Source organism: Mesocricetus auratus, unplaced genomic scaffold (genome assembly GCF_017639785.1).
Source record: "Mesocricetus auratus isolate SY011 unplaced genomic scaffold, BCM_Maur_2.0 Super-Scaffold_100691, whole genome shotgun sequence".
Lineage (NCBI taxonomy): Eukaryota > Metazoa > Chordata > Mammalia > Rodentia > Cricetidae > Mesocricetus > Mesocricetus auratus.
Genome location: NW_024429267.1, coordinates 45,850,072 through 45,867,327, shown reverse-complemented (window position 1 = coordinate 45,867,327; position 17,256 = coordinate 45,850,072). Strand labels below are relative to the sequence as shown.

At 40.3% G+C, this 17,256-nt stretch overlaps 1 protein-coding gene across 3 annotated transcripts in view; it reads left to right on the top strand.

The window, feature by feature from the left end:
* The window catches only part of Rbm5 (RNA binding motif protein 5), a 30,979-nt gene continuing 13,723 nt past the window's right edge, over nucleotides 1-17,256 (top strand). Inside the window, exons 1-10 of one of the 3 annotated variants that reach the window (XM_005074902.4) lie at nucleotides 1-130; nucleotides 1,314-1,381; nucleotides 3,828-3,993; nucleotides 5,461-5,616; nucleotides 10,476-10,545; nucleotides 11,019-11,092; nucleotides 13,947-14,030; nucleotides 14,757-14,817; nucleotides 16,458-16,523; nucleotides 16,681-16,841. In XM_005074902.4, coding sequence (XP_005074959.1) covers nucleotides 1,365-1,381; nucleotides 3,828-3,993; nucleotides 5,461-5,616; nucleotides 10,476-10,545; nucleotides 11,019-11,092; nucleotides 13,947-14,030; nucleotides 14,757-14,817; nucleotides 16,458-16,523; nucleotides 16,681-16,841 — 855 coding nt within the window. In that variant the 5' untranslated portion in view covers nucleotides 1-130; nucleotides 1,314-1,364. Of the gene's footprint in view, nucleotides 131-189; nucleotides 478-1,313; nucleotides 1,382-3,827; nucleotides 3,994-5,460; nucleotides 5,617-10,475; nucleotides 10,546-11,018; nucleotides 11,093-13,946; nucleotides 14,031-14,756; nucleotides 14,818-16,457; nucleotides 16,524-16,680; nucleotides 16,842-17,256 lie in introns of those variants that run through there. The other 2 variants (XM_021229970.2, XM_013117042.3) reach the window with 2 other exon arrangements.

Sequence of the window (17,256 nt, the reverse complement as noted above, 5' to 3'; positions counted from 1 at the left end):
GTCCAGGCGAGAGGTACTGTGGGTAGGAGAAGACGGTCGGTGGAGACGCCATTTTGTGGAGCGGCCGAACCCTATAGGAGGTTCTGGGACGCAGAGCCGCAACTCCTTCTGCTTCGTTCCCTTTTGGGGGGTGAGTGCGGCAGCCGTCCAATACGCCCCAGTGGTTCTTGCCGTTGGTACTGTCCCTTGAGTCCCCCTGTCAGCCGACGGAGGCGACCGCTCAGCCGCGTCTTTGAAGGGACTAAACCAAGCGTTTGAGGGCCGCGCCCCTCCTCGCCTCGGGCTCTGCCAGCTTTCATAGGTCGTCCCCTAACTCAGTCCTCTGCCCACCTCTTTCGAGTTCCTTGTCTCTGACCGGGACGTTGTCCCGAATCCCCTGTCCAGCGGAGTGGTGGAGCGCCTGTCCCCCGGACACCCCTCTCGAGCGCCTGGCATTCTCTTAAACTGCGCCTGGAACTGAATCTCACTCTCGGAAAGGTGGTTTGGTGATGGTGATCTGAGGTCTGGGAACAACCTCAGAGGCGGGAAGGGACGTTTGTAAGGTGGGAAAGAGACTGAAAGCCGTGTTCAGCAGCATAGGCCTTTGCGCCGCCATCTCGGCTACAACACCCCAGGGAGGTGGGTGCGGGCACCTCCTGGGACGACCCCGGAACTTGAACCGCTTTTTACTTGTTAAGCCAACGAATGTTCGTTGAGCGCTGCTTTACACAGATGCTAGTAATAGCTGTAACTAACTGGTTTGTAGGACATCACAGGTATTGATGAGTACACCAGTGTGATGTTTTATTACGGCCCATGGGCAGGGGGCAGGCTGTTGGTCACTCGGTTGATCAGGACTGGTCCAAGACATAGGCGTTATTGAAATAGATCAGGCGTTATACATTTAAATTTCAGTCAGATCAGTATTCCACCTTCTAAGGCTTTAAAGTTTTTGTCAGAAATTTTGAATCTAGTGTTTCTCGGTTTTAGTGTTGAATGTTATATTAGTGAAGACACCTGGATGAATGTTTTAACCATCAGCCATCTCCTAAAGTTGCTTCAATAATGAACACAATGAGCGTTTTGCTTTGTAATAGTACGAGTATCCAAGGTGTCTTCTGCCTTCACCCTTCTTGCGTTTCTTGTTAGTATCTTCATCTTCCTGCTTCTTCACAAAATGGTAGTATGATTTAATGTTGACAGTCTCCTCCTCTTCCCCCACCTTAGCCAGGTTAAGGATCGGTAGAATCCTAGCCACAGTTGTATCCCAGCTTGTAGGGCACTTGAATTACGTGGTCTCTGAAATTTGCAACAATCTTTTTTTTTTCTCCTAGAGAAGAAAAATTAAACCTTTGGGAGGAGTGTTCTAGATCTTCAGTGAGACAATGGGTTCAGACAAGAGGTAAGGTTTTTTTGTGTTTTTTGTTCTGTTTTGCTTTGTTTTGTTTTGAGTTTTTGAGACAGGGTTTCTCTGTGTAGCTTTGGAGCATGGAACTGGCTCTGTAGACCAGGCTGGCCTCGAATTCACAGAGTTCTGCATGTCTCTGCCTTTAGAGTGCTGGGATTAAAGGTATGTGCCACCACCACCCGGGAAGAGGTGAGTTTTAATACATTCCATGCGTTTGATCTCAGCATTTTAGTGGGGACTGAACTATTTGTTTAAAATTATTTAGATAGCCTTGTGTGTTATGGCTCATGCCTTTAATCCTAATAGAGGCAGTTGAATCTCTTGATTTCAAGACCAGCAAGGACTACATAAAGAAAGCCTGCATCAAAAATAAAACAAAACAAAAAAAGCCTAATACAATAAGAGCCCTGCCTCAAAAAATAAACAAAAACAAAACACCGATAATAATGAGCTATTTACCAAACAAACAATATGTTTTGTTTCAAGTGCTTCACATGATTGCTTTCATGTTTCTGTTCTCACAAACTTAAATCTAGTGAGAGTTTTAAAGTGCTCTCAGGACACATAAGCATGTTTTTTTGTTTGTTTGTTTGTTTGTTTATTGTACACAGCCAGGAAAGCTTCTTGGAGAAAGTATTCTCTGAGGTGAAATCTGAAGGCTAAGAATTAGGTTAAGGAGACCAGTATGGAGTAGGCAGTGGAAAGTTCCAGCTGTGGCCAGGAGCTATTCAAAGCCTGCTCAACAAGCAGTGAGTGAATGCCACTCCTTGTTATTCCCTAATGATACAATGGCCAAGATTTAGAGAGCTCAAAGGCCTGGGATCACATGTTAGTTACATCAAGAGTGAAAGGAAAAGGCTAGAGTATTAAGATGAGAACATTTTAGGAATGGAGATATAACTCAGTAGCAAATGAAAGACTAGAATCAATCTCGAGTCAGAACAAGTAAATTAAACAAAGATGAAAACTATTGGCTGTTTCAATAACTGGATACGCTGTCTCAAATCATTTGACTTAGCCTCTACTTATTCTTAGTATCAGTCCCTGTGATAGATGAAATTGACATCCTAGAGAGACTTGTTTTTGTCATATATCATTTTAATTATGAGACAGCAGTCTACTGATATAATAACCTGTATTTAAATTTTTTACTCTTTTACTGGGCAGTAGCAGCACATTCCTTTAATTCTAACAGAGGTAGGCAGATTTCTGAGTTTGAGGACAGCCAAAGCTACACAGATAAACCCTGTCTTGAGGTGTGGGTGAAGGTTATGCTTTTGATGCCTGTAGTACAAAAAAGGTTATAGGAAATATTTTCTGTGGCTGTTGGTTTGGAGTTTTCATCCAATTATATGTACAAATGTACTACTTGGTTAAGGCTTGATTGGTGGGGGTTAGAGGGAAGGCTTGGGTCATCTAGGGCATTTCTGATATGTATGGTACCCTTGAGTACTCTGATGTTGAGCAGTGGTGGTATTCACCTTTAATCCCAGCAGAGTTAGAGGCAGGTGGGTCTCTGGATTGAAGGCCAACCTGGTCTATAAAGTAAGTTCAGGGCAGCCAATGCTACCCAGAAAAATCCTGTCTTAAAAAACAAAAAAAGGGAAAAGAAATTTTTTTCTCCTTGAAATTGCGTTAAATTTGAACAATTTCTTTCTTGCTATCTTTGATCAGAATGATCTAAAATAGAAATGAGAGGGGTAGGGGCTGGAGAGATAGCTCAGAGGTTAAGAGCACTGACTGCTTCCAGAGGTCCTGAGTTCAATTCCCAGCAACCACATGGGGCTCACAACCATCTACAATTCAATCTGGTGCCCTCTTCTGGTATGTAGGCAGAACACTGTATATGTAATAAATAAATAAATCTTTAAAAAAAAAAAGAAATGAGAGGGATAATGTGTAGACATAGGCTTAGTAAAACTCAATGGTGCTGGCAGTGGTGGCATACACCTTTAATCCCAGCACTCAGGAATCAGAGGCAGGCGGATCTTAATTCATGACAGCCTGGTCTACTGAGCAAGTTCCAGGGCAGCCAGGGCTACACAGAGAAACACTGTCTTGAAAAAGAAAAGAAAAGAAAAAGAAACCACAAGAATAAATTTTGAGAATATGTTCCCTTATCAAAAAATTTAACCCAAATATCTGATAGTTATATTTTCTGATTTAGTATCAATTCCTTGAAATATGTTGGGATATAGCTGTTTTATCCTTTTTTTCCTTTTGAGATGGTCTCGCCGTGTAGGCCTGGTTGGTCTAGAAAGATCCTCCTGCCTCCTGTGATTAAGGGCTTGTGCTGCCCCCACCTGCCTGTATTAGTCTCCTCAGTAGTTATCTTTATAAACTGGAAATGGTGGCACTGTTTGGAAGAACCTTATAAACTGACTATGTGGTACAATTTTTCTGAAGGTTTAAGATTAAATGAACATTATTTTCTTTGCAGAGTGAGTAGAACAGAACGAAGTGGAAGATATGGTTCCATCATAGACAGGGATGACCGTGATGAGCGTGAATCTAGAAGCAGGCGGAGGGACTCGGATTATAAAAGATCAAGTGATGATCGGAGAGGTGATAGATATGATGACTATCGAGACTATGACAGTCCAGAGGTGAGTAATAGCAATTGCATGGCCAGTCTTCTCATATAGGAAGCAGAGCAACTTTTTTTTTTTTTTTTTTTTTTTCTTTTGGTTTTTCGAGACAGAGTTTCTCTGTATTGTTTTGGAGGCTGTCCTGGAACTAGCTCTTATAGACCAGGCTGGTTTCAAACTCATAAAGACCCACCTGCCTCTGCCTCCCTAGTGCTGGAATTAAAGGCATGCGCCACCATTGCCCATCGCAACTTACTCTGAAGCATATTCAGGTTGACTAACTTCAAAGACAAAGTGGGTCTTACTTTAATTGTATGACTATTAATAGCCAATGTTGGTGTTAAGGTTCACCATGGATTTCTTTGAGTACTTGAAATTCATGAACTTATTTGCATCCAAATAAATTCTTATAAGATAGGTATGCAGAGGGCAGGGGGGAAGGAAGAAAGGAGGGAGGGGAAACTACAGTCTGGGTGTAAAATAAATGAAAAAATTTAATGAAAGAGAGAGAAATGTGGTGTTGTCACCCACCCACACACAATCTTACTGTGCAACTCTGCTATTCTGTAACTCACTTTGTAGACCCTGCTAGCTTAAAACTCACAGAGATCCTCCGGTCTCTGCTTTCCAAGTGCTGGGATTAAAGGCGTGAGCGATTCTGCCCTTTGAACTGTTGTTCACATTGTAAAGATAAGACAGTGGAAAGTGAACATATGATGTAACTCAGAGATAGAATATGTGCTTAGCATGTATAAGGCCATGGCTTTGGCTCCCAGTATTGGTTTGTAGGGGTTTTGTTTTGTTTTGTTTTTAAAATACAAACCCCACCACTCCTCCCCCAACAGGGTTTCTTTGTAGCTTTGGAGCCTGTTTTAGAACTCACTATGTAGACCAGGCTGGCCTCAAACTCACTCTCTGCCTCCTGAGTGCTGGTATTAAAGGTGTGAATCACCAACGCCCAGCCAGATACAAAATTGTCACAATACTCTATCCTTATGCCTCAGAATGTTTAAAATTTGAGTCAACTTAATACCTTTCTATTACATATTTGTTTATATCTGTATTTGGAAATTTTACTGCCTATATAACTTTATACCTTTCCCACTTTTTCTACATGTAGGATAGTCTTTATACTGTAACAAGATATTAGGTGTTACTATATTTTATAATGAATTAAACCGTTCTCTTTTTTGTTTGTTTTGTTTTTTCCAGAAAGGGTTTCTCTGTGTAGCTTTGGAGGCTATCCTGGCACTCTGTAGACCAGGCTGGCCTCAAACTCACAGAGGTCCACCTGCCTCTGCCTCCTGAGTGCTGGGATTAAGGGCAGGCGCCACCACTTGGTTTGGTTTGGTGACTTACAGCTGTCTTTAGCTCCAATTACAAGCTGTCTGGCACTGTTCTGGACTCTGTGTACTAGGTGTGCACATGGCACACATAGGGTCTAGATCAATGCGTTTAATTATAATTTTGCTTTCTTTGAACCAGAGAGAGCGTGAAAGAAGGAACAGTGACCGGTCTGAAGATGGCTACCATTCAGATGGTGACTATGGAGAGCATGATTATAGACATGACATCAGTGATGAGAGAGAAAGCAAGACCATCATGCTACGTGGCCTTCCTATCACCATCACAGAGAGCGATGTAAGAGAAACAATAGTTCTACCATTCTAATAGGCATGACAAACTTACTGATTGTCTCATGGTACTGTTTTGGGCTGTTAGGTCACTTACTGAAATAGATTTCTTTCTTTTGTGGTAGACCAAAGTAAAGTACCATTTGTATCTAGCCTTTGAAAGTTAAGTGTAGAATTTTGTACAGTTTCTGAGTATAAGCTTAGTTTGTACATTATCTCCTACAAGGTAAAGATAATGTAATTCATGCTTTCAGAGGCTTCCAAGCTTGCTTGAGCAGTGGTGTTGCACATCTTTAACACCATCGCTCTGAAGGCAGAGGCAGGTGGCTCTTTGACTTTGAGGCTAGCCTGGTCTACCAAAAGTTAGTCAAGGCTATGCAGATGAACCCTGCTTCAAAAAACCAAAAAAAAAAAAAAGACAATAAAAATTTAAAGCTAGAGCTGGGCAGTGGTGGCGCACGCCTTTAATCCCAGCACTCAGGAGGCAGAGGCAGGTGGATCTCTGTGAGTTCGAGGCCGGGCTGGACCGATAGCCTCCGAAACAATACAGAGAAACCCTGTCTCGTAAAAACAAAAAAAAAAAAATTTAAAGCTAGAAAAAAAATTTTAAAGCTAGGCATGACAACTCACACCTGTAATCCCAGCACTTAAGAGGTAGAAGCCAGAGGAGCTCCCTGAGAAGCCGTTGTGATCTATAGTGTTGTATATACTAAGTTCTAGGCCAGCTGGGAGTACATAGTCGTATACTGCCTCAAAAAAAATGAACTCGTTTTTAGCATTGGTCTTTCCCCGGGTCAGTAGGCCACTTCCACCCTCAAGTGCCTCTTTCCCATTTTAATAAACTATCTCTATTTATGGGGCTGAGAAGATGATTTCAACATCTAAGATCACTGACTGCTCCTCAGAGGACCTGGATTCAATTCCCAACATCCATATGATGGCTCACAGCTTTTTGTAACTCCAGTTCCAGGATATCTGATGCCCTCTTCCGACCTCCAAGGAAATGAGGCACTAATTTAGTACATAGACTTAACATGCAGGCATTAAATTTCAAATTTTTTATTTATTTTGAAGAAAAAGTTAACTTTTAGTGCCCAGCTTAATGCTGTGTACCTATAATCTAAGCACTCAGTAGTCTGAAGCAGAAAGATCAGTAATTCAGGCCAGCCTGAGATTAATAAGATTTTTAAAGAACCAACATCACCAAAAAAGAAAACCACCTGCCTCTGCCTCCTGAGTGCTGGGATTAAAAGCATGCACCTGACCAATATAGTAGATTTTAAACTGGAAGTAGGTATTGTAGTAAATGTAAGATAGATTGTTAAAGTTAATAGTGAGTTGTTATTTCATTATTCATGATCTACTGCACATCTGCTATACTATATGTACTATGTTAGATGTCACTTCTTGAAAAAACTTGTATAAATAGCCAAGACAGCTTATAATGGTTATAGTTGGCTTGATATTGCTATGTACAATAGCATTTGCTTATAATCCCAGCTGCTAAGGAGGCTGAAGCAGGAGGGTTGCTGGAACTGAGCCAAACCAAGCTGGGCAGTAGAGCAAGACCTTTATTCTTTGTTTTGTTTATGGCTTTGTGTGGAACTTTTTGTTTTGTTTGAAAGAGGGTAGCTTATTTCTGTAGTTGTAGCTATCCTGGAGCTCACTGTGTAGACTATGCTGACCTCCTGCCTCCCAAGTGCTAAAGTTAAAGGTGTGAGCCACCATGCCTGGATTTTCTTCTTTTTTAACCTCCATAATGAAGAAAGTCTTGCTGAAGAGCCCTGGACATTTTTTTCAAGAGAAGTTTTACTAGTGAAAAATAAGGAAAGAACTCCATTGGGGAAGATATTAGTTGACCTTATTTTTGACAGATAGAAATGCTTTGATTAGCTGGGCATTGGTAGCACAGACCTTTAATCCCAGCACTCAGGAGGCAGAGGCAGACGGATCTCTGTGAGTTCGAGACCAGCCTGGTCAACAGAGCGAGTTCCAGGACAGCCTCCAAAACAATACAGAGAAACCCTGTTTCAAGACACAAAAAGAAAAAAGAAAAGAAAGAAAGAAATGCTTTGATTGGGTAAAAAACTGTTGAAAGAGTATAATGAGTGAAATCATGAAATGAGCTAAAATATAGACACACACTGACTTCAGATAAGGCTTTCCATGAACAGCTTGATTTGATTTGATGATAGTCACATGCTGTGAGCAGGACACAGGCAGGAAGGTGCCGTTAGCTGGAGGCTTTGAAAACCCAGGCAAGGGGCTGGAGAGAGAGCTCAGAGTAAGATCATTGCAGGTTCAGTTCCCAGCACCTACATGGCAGCTCACAGCTACTTGTAACTCCAGCAGATTTGACACCCTCACACAGACATACATGAGGTTAAAACACCAATGCACACAAAGTAAAAATAAATGAGTCATTTAAAAAGTAATTAAAGAAAGAAAGCGAGCCAAGCCAAGTATAAAAGAAAGTTACAGAGGCTGTGGTGATGGCTTTGTGATATAAGTGCTTGGTCTGCCAGCATGAGGGCCTGAGTTCAAGTCCACAACACCTACATAATAACAGCCTGCCTGCATGTTAGGTCATCCCCAACATTGAGGTGTAGAGACACATGGATCCCAGCAGCATTAGTCAGTTTGCCAGCTAGCCTAGCTAAAAGATCAAGCTTCTGGTTTAGTGAGAGACACTGTCTCAAGACGGTAAGGTGAAAAATGATAGAAGACATGTGATGTACTGGTTTGACCTTCTCATGTACACACTTTTACTTGTATATTACACTATAAATACCCCACACTCACAAAGTTTTTGTGTTATAACTCATAATGCATATATTAGGATGTTGAGGGAACTGAGGTAAATTGTGCTTGGGTAGTCGCAGCTGTAAGTAAGGAGTATAATAAATCCTGTAGGCATTCAGGAGACAGAGGCAGGTGGATCTCTAGGAGTTAGAGGATAGCCTGGTCTACAGAGTGAGTTCCAGGACAGGCTCCAAGGCTACACAGAGAAACCCTATCTCAATCCCCCTCCCAAAAAAATTTAAAAAAGAAAAAAAAATCCTTTATAATGGTTCAGGAAAGCTTATTGATTAAATGGGTTTGTATGTCCTTGAAAATCCACAATCCTAAACTTGGATAAGATTATAGCTTACTTTTGGAGTCTGTCATGTTAGGAAGGAGACAGGATTATGATGTTGTGTTTTTAGTCTTTAGGGAAGCTAGTAACAAAGTAGGATTTCTGGGACTAAGAGTATAGCTGAGTTTGTAGACTAGGCTAGCCTAACATACATTTGGAACATAGGAGCAGAAGAATCAAGTTAAAGGTCAGCATAGACTATAAAAGATGCTGCCTCAAATAAAATAGAGTTTATTATCTGGGATAGACATGTATGTGAAGATTAGAAGAGACAGCTTGCAGGGATCAGTTCTCTGTGTGAGTTAGTTTTGTATCAACCTTCCACTATGTGATTCTTACATCTACCATGTTGGTTGCCCACAATGTCTTTCTTTTTTTCAATAAATAATAGAGAAAATTCTGGAAACCCTAGTTACCTTTGTTTATTAACAACCTAATATCAGCCATTCCAAATTTATAACCAAACATGGGTTAAAAAGTCAATCTGGCCGGGCGGTAGTGGTGCATGCCAGCACTCGGGAGGCAGAGGAAGATGGATGTCTGTAAGTTCGAGACCATCCTGGTCTACAAGAGCTAGTTCCAGGACAGCCTCCAAAGCCACAGAGAATTGTCTCAAAAAAAAAGTCAATCTGTATGATCCCTTCATTCTTCATTCTTCAACCCAACAGACGAGAAAAGGATTGAATTGGAAGCATTAGGGGTGTGAGAGTAGACTTGGAACACAGGAATTTTGTTTCTATGTTTGTCTGTCTTGTCTCTATCCCCACTTACATCCCTCTCCTTTTTTGTATATTTCAAGTAGGTTTCAGTATACTGAATGAAAAAACATTCTGTTTAATGTGTACCCCCTCTCCCTTTTAGGGGAGGGGTTTCAAATACAAGGTTTTACTATGTACCTTTGGAGCCTGTCCTGGAACTCGCTCTGTAGACCAGACTAGCCTTGAACTCCCACCTGCCTCTGTCTCCTGAATGTTGGGATTACAGGATGGGCCATCAACATTCGACCTTTCCCCCTCTTTTGTTTCAAGGTCTTTATATGTAGCCTGGGCTTGATTGCTTTGGTTTTTGTTTGTTTGTTTGCTTGCTTGCTGAGGCAGGGTCTCTAGTGCAACAAACTCTGCCTCCCAATGTACCTCAAGCTTTTGTCCTAGTTCAAAAGTATCCTGATTTGGGGTTTCAGGCAAGAGCTTGGCTTGCCTCTTTTTATTCTTGGTCAAACATGCTTCTGAGGACATATCCTCTCTCTCTTAGAAATTGTACTTTCTGTGTTCTTCAGAATACAAGGACATGAAATTAAAGGACAGAGGCTTGAAAGATACCATGTCGCCGGGCATTGATGGCACATGCCTTTAATCCCAGCACTGGGTTGGCAGAGACAGGCAAATCTCTGAGTTCGAGACCAGCCTGGTCTATAAGAGCTAGTTCCAGGACAGTCTCCAAAGCCACAGAGAAACCCTGTCTCGAAAAACCAAAAAAAAAAATAAAAAAAGAAAGATACCATGTCATGATCAGGACTGTAGAATAACAAATAATTGCACTGAGGGAAATATAGGTACCGTTTAATAAAGTTGTTGTATTTATTTTCATGAAAAGTAGCCTCTGTAACTTTTAAGATAAATGTGTTTTGTTGGTGTATGTGAAAAACTTGACTAATTAACAGTTGTTATACTTCCCAGTCCTTAAACTTTCTTTATGGCTATAGCTTAAACTAACTGTAAAACCCTGTACAGATTCGAGAAATGATGGAGTCCTTTGAAGGCCCTCAGCCTGCAGATGTGAGGCTGATGAAGAGGAAAACAGGTGAGAGCTTGCTTAGTTCCTGCCTGTTATAGTTCTCTTCCCCATTCCCACCTCAGTCCCTAAAGAACATCCTGATAAACCCCAGTCTTCAAACACATGAATTCAGAATGAAAGGTTTGCCATGGCTAAGGAATATGACTTTGAAAATGATGCTAGCATCTGAGGAACTTTAAAACTTTGCTTTTAGGGTTTTCTTTTCCTTCGGTAAGTAGTGATTTATAAACACCTTGTTTGTTCGTAGTCGGTTGCATGGTTACTTTAAGTGTGGAATTAGGTCAAATGGCATTTAATTTGAGGCGGCTGTTCCTTGCCATGGCAAAGTATCAAGAAGATCCCCAAGTCAAGTCACATTTGTAAAGCTGCTTCCCAATTGGCTTTGTCACGCAGTGTTGAAGCAGTGGGAGAGAGATTCACCTGTTATAAAGGAACTGACTAACACGAGTATCCCGTCTATATCTGAATGCTGTCTCTAGGTGTAAGCCGTGGTTTCGCCTTCGTGGAGTTTTATCACTTGCAAGATGCTACCAGCTGGATGGAAGCCAATCAGGTTGCTTCACTCACCAAGTCTAGATATTCATGAAAATGGAACAAGTCTGTACAGTTAAAAAAAAAAAAAGGTTGAAGGAGTGGTTTGTTCCAAAGGAGTGACTTTAATATTTTTTTTAAATAATAACAAAAAAAGCTTTGTGTATATTAAAATTGACATTACTAGAGTAGGTATAGTACCAAGAGCAGTGTTGCAGAATTTATTCTGCTTTTAAGCATGGCTACCTTCTGAAAATGTATGGTAGTCAACTCCCCCTTTTCCTGCCTGAATATATTCCTGTTCATTGTATCCACTGAGAGGATTTAAAATATGAAACTTTCCATTTGACAGTGAACAGAATGCAATAGAAGTCTGTAGCAGGCACTTTTACAAGTAATTCCTTGTTTTTGCCTGGAGACCATATGCCAACTAGAGGCATAACTTCTCAGATAGATCTTCCAAGACTGTTAAGGACCAAGTAGAGTTTTTGAAAAATAAGGCCTGATAAGATTGGCATGGAATCAATGTCTTGTTGCTGTCTAATCTAGGCAGAGTGACATTAAGATTCTAATTTCCCTAAGAATGCCTCCTATAATCTGTTCAAAAGAAACCATGTGTTGTAGCCTTAACTGAAGTATTCAAAACTTAAGTCTCTTCTGTAGTATATCAAGATAATGTTCAATGTTTGCCATAAAAAATTTTTTTGCAAGATCCCTAAAACACAATATATTAAGCAAGTGCATACTAGGTAGTTGCTTGAGTTTTGTTTTTCTAGAGCATTTTATGATTTGAGTCACCCAAGAATAAGAGTTATGTTATATGATTAGCTAATACAACCATTTATAGCAAGACTTACTTTAAGATAAGCATATTGCTTTGACTTAATTTGTTTTGAAGACACTCAGTTTCTTGTCAGGCCTGGGAGCATAAGACTATAATCTTAATGCACTATCTTCAAAAAAATAAAATAAAAATAGATTCTTAGCTTCTTAACCCAGAAATTATAACCTGTCAAGTATGGTGACTCTTATAATCTTAGATTCAGGAGAGTGAGGCAGAATGATACCCATGAATTCAGGGCCAACCTGGGCTACACAGTAAAACTCTATTTTTAATATAAAAATAAAAAATAAAATCTGGGCAGTGTTGGCACTTGCATTTAATCCCAGCACTCGGGATGCAGAGGCAGGTGGGTCTCTGTAAATTCCAGGCCAGCCTAGACTACAGAGTGAGTTCTAGGACACCGAGTGCTACCTAACATCATAATCTCACAGTCCTTTCTTTTGAAGTAGAACTTCATGCATTTGTTGCCATGAAAACCATCCTAGTAAATCTAGATTGTGCACAGTAAAACTTCCTGTGTCGGTCCACTTTGTTGACATCCTCTTTTGATACAGTAGGTATGTCAGAATGAATAACCTAAAAAATAAAGCCTATAAGACATTTTAAAGTCTTTGCAATTTTAATGTATACAAAGCTTTATTAATATGTAATATTTTCTTATAATTCAAAATCACTCCAGAAATAAAAGGCCAGTAGGATTAGGAACCCAGTGGTAGATTGAAATCTCTCCCAACATGCATCCCTGCTAGTGGGATATGTGTACATCTTATATTTACTTCTGTACATCATGGTGCATAGATGGCCTTTCAACTCTTTCCATCTTGGCCAGACATGCAATTTTGTGTTTAGATGCTACAGAGACAAAATTCATAGCATGATTTGTGAGAACCAAATTGCCCAACAGTATTTATTTGTAAAGGGGTTAAACTCCTTTGAAAAATCTGAGCTGGGTATGTTGGCTTATGCCTTTAATCCCAGAACTCCAGAGGAAGTGGCAGGGAGATATTTGTAAGTTCCAGGCCAGCCAGAACAAGATAGTGAAACCCTGTCTCAAAGACATAAATAAACTCTGAATGTCCTATCTAAGTCTGTTCTGACAGTGTTAGACAACTACTACAACCACCATCCCCTGAGAAAAGATCTAACGTGCTCCTGTTAAATGAAGGCTCTTTGGGGGCAGGTGCTAGGGATGCTCTTGGCTACATTGACTGAGCTCAGAGTTTTGACCTTTCAAAGTAAAGCCTCTTTTACTTACTTGGTTGACTTAAATGATGAGGTGGTATGTACACTTTATGAACTTTCCTACCCCCTGAAGAAACTTCATTGGCCTCCTGGTTACTCATCCTGAAAAGAGTACAATCCATTTTAGAGAAAAACACACCTGTCACCTAAGACATGACATGATCACATTTGGCAAGAAAACCTCATTTAAGCTGTTTTAGAGTTGGTAGCATTCAGAATAGTTCTTACTAAGAAGGAGTTATGATCAACTTCCCTTTTAAAATGAGACCCCCTCCTTTTGTCCCTCCAAAAGAATACATCCTGGAGCAAGAATTTGGGGGAAGGGAAAATACAAAGACATTTACATTACATAAGGATGGGGGACTGGGAAAAAGTGACGCCAAGCCCAAGGACACCATGCTAAGGGCTAATAAAGGAGACAGTCTCAGAACTGGAAGAGGCCTGTCTTCTGCTTTTCAAATAGACTGTCATTCTCAGGCAGCCTGTCAATGCTAAATGTTAGGACTTCTGTCTCTGCTGGAGACACAGCCTGGTGCATGTCAGCGTTTAGTGTTTGGCAGCTTTCTCAGCACTCCCTGACTCCGTTTACCTTTACTCCGCATCCCATTCTCTTACTGCCTATCTGAAGGATTGGATGGGCAGAGTATAGGTGGCGGTGGTTGGTCTTCCCCGTATGTTGTCCATTTAATTCCAGAGCACTGATTTTTCCGAAGTGTGCTCTGCCCTGGGAAAATGGACACATATTCCTCACAATGGAAATAACTAATTATTTCTTTTTTTTTTTTTACAGAAAAAATTGGTGATTCAAGGAAAGCACATTGCAATGCATTATAGCAATCCCAGACCCAAGTTTGAAGATTGGCTTTGCAACAAGGTAAACATGTGTTCTTCACAAGTAAATATACTGTTTTTGTCTATTTGCTTGATTTCCTAAAAAGAAATTAGCACAAACACTAGCTTGTATCAGAAGTCCATTTTTCATGCTTCCTGACTTTTCTTTGGTCTCCAGTTCTGGCATTAGAGGACAGAATCCCTGGAATTCTAGGAGCTCCAGGATCCTAGGATTTTTTTTTTTAGATGTGTTTCACTTTGTTTATGAAATTCACTTTTTATGGTCTCGGTTTTTTACATACTCTCTTAATTGTATTAACAAAAATCCTTGAGAACTTCGGTGTACAGTGGTATTGGTCCTGTCACCAGTGCTGAGTTTTGAACTTGGTTGCAAGTACTAAGAAACTCATTGTGCATGAGGCTGGATAGGTCATGTTCAGGTTATATTGTGTTTACATGTACGACAGTCCATGTAATGCTCCTTAGTATAAGGAAGAACTTTTGTTGGTGGCTGCTGCAAGAAACTTCTCATCTTGTTGTTAACAGTGGAATCCTATTTCAACATACAATGTTTTCTTGGAAGAATTCACAGGTGTCACATCACAAAATTTATTTATGTTATGCCCTTTTGTCTATACCCACTAGCAATTTTTGCTTTTATATTTAGTTACTTGAGTTACCTGTGGCCTCACTGCTCTAACCCACATGATGACTAGGAAGCCTAGCCTAATGTAAGAAATAATTACAGATAAAACTTTTTTTTTTCCAGTGCTGCCTTAACAATTTCAGGAAAAGACTAAAATGCTTCCGATGTGGAGCAGACAAGTTTGGTAAGCGTGGATTCAGCTGTTTGGAAAATGCAATTAAACCTGACTTACTGCCTGTGAACCCCAGGAAAAGTATAGATTTCTGGAATATATAAACTAGGAACTTACATAATAACCTACATCTTTTTACTTTGGGCTAAGTAGATGGTGCTGATGATTGTGAGAGATAGAAAATTCTCAAAATTAAGGCTGTTTGTCTGGTTTGCATGCGACATCTGCTTTTTTTTTAGTCCATAGTGGTGCTGTCCTGCACTGGTCCAGTGTTTGCATTCTATACTAGCTCTGTCAAAATTATGAGGTTCAAGTATAACCACAGATTGGTTTGGTTTGGTTTGGTTTAGACAGGGTTTTTCTGTGTAGCTCTGACTATTCTGGAACTTGCTTTGAAGAACAGACTGGCCTCGAACTCACAGAGATCTGCCTGCCTCTGCCTCCCAAGTGCTGGAATTGAAGACATGTGCTACTACTGCCCTGCTAAGATTTTTAAAAGGGAAAAAAATGGCATGGTTGCTCACATCTGTGCAGATTTAGGATAAAAAGTTCAAGACCAGCATGGGCTATATTAGTGGATTTCAAGCTGACCAAAGTTACATAGTAAGACTATAAAAAATTGTGGATTGTAGCAAGCAGAGGCTGGGAAGATTGCTTAGTAGGTAAAGTGTTTTCTGTGCATACATGAGGACCTGAGTTCAAATCCTCAACATTCACACAATTAAAAAAAAATTGGTGGGACACAATGATATCCTTGTAACTGCTAGGGCAATCTCTGACATTCCAGCCAGCTTGCAAATGGGTTAGCTCAAAGTGAGTTAAAAACCTCAAAAAACAAGGTAAGAGTAAAGACACCAGACACAGACTTCTACCTAAACATGCACTTGGATGCATGTACATAAGTATGTACATACACTACACAAAGGAAAAATTAAGAAACAAAACAAAAGACTGCTAGTTGTGCTTAAAATAAAAAGTTGGCCCTCAGGAGGTAAGGGCAGGATGATCTAGAGTTCAAAGTCATCCATCCTCAACTATATATCGTTTGTTGCCAGCCTTGGCTATATGAAACTGTCTCATACAAAACTAATTTAAAAATTAGAATGTATTTGTTAAAAATACATTGAAGTGGGCTAGAGACATGGCTCAGCAGCTAAGAACACTTACTGCTCTTCCAGAGGACCTGAGTTCAGTTCCCAGCACCTACATCAGGTGGCTCATAACCACTAGTTCCTCCAGCTCCTGGATATCTGAAGTCTCTATCTTCAAACAAGCCCAGAATGTGCACATACCTGTACACAGACACATAATTAAAATAAATAAAATATATCTTTAAAAAATACATTGGAGCTGGGAACAGTAGCCATATCTGTAATCCTCACACTTAGGAAGTTGAGATAGGATTGCCAAGATTTCAAAACCTTACTGGGCTATGTAGTAAGACAGTGGGGTTTATTTGTTTTAATCTAAATCTGTTAGGAGCCAAAAAAATACTTAGGGAGGTGAAGATATAAATATCTCAGTGGTAAGAGCTCTTGCTAAGCATGCATAAGGGACCTTGGTTTGACTCTCCCAAAAACTGCAATAAAAAGAAGTGGGGTTTGTCTGTCTGTCTGTCTGTCTGTTTTCATTTGGGTCTCCTTTGCTCCTAGACTCTGAACAGGAAGTGCCCCCTGGTACTACAGAGTCTGTTCAGTCAGTGGATTACTACTGTGATAGTAAGTTCTGGTTTTTATGTGAAAAGTTGACCTCTCTTAGCAGTCTAGCCCCTTGCATGTTTTAAATAATCACCCACAACTCTAGTTTGCCCTATAGAAAATTGATCTCCATTGATGGTAGGAATGCTTGATTAATACTTTTCTCATTTACCAACAGCAATTATTCTTCGGAATATAGCTCCGCACACTGTGGTGGATTCCATCATGACAGCACTGTCTCCCTATGCATCCTTAGCTGTCAATAACATTCGCCTCATAAAAGATAAACAGACACAACAGAACAGAGGTTTTGCATTTGTCCAGCTGTCTTCTGCAATGGTGAGGTTATCCAATCTTCTTTGTGCTTTTGTCTTTTGCTATTAGGAGGATAGAGGTATGGGCAAAAAGTATAGCCTAAACCCAAATCTTTCCTTTTTAAACAAAAATCTGGAGCCTGGAGTGATGGCTCAGTCATTGAGTGTTTGCTGTTCTTCCCAGGGACCTATGTTCAGTTCCCAGAACCTACTAGGTGGCTCACAATCACATGTAATTCCATCTCCATGGAGCTGATACGTTCTTCTGACTTTATATGCACACACATACCCACATACATATTAAATAAAAATAAAAGTTTTTGTCTTCATTTTGAAGCTAAGTTATTTAGTGGCAAAGTGTGTGCAATGTCCTGAGTTCAAGCTCTAGTATCCAAATACAAAAAGGGCCAGATGTGGTCCTGCGTGCCTTTAATCTCAGT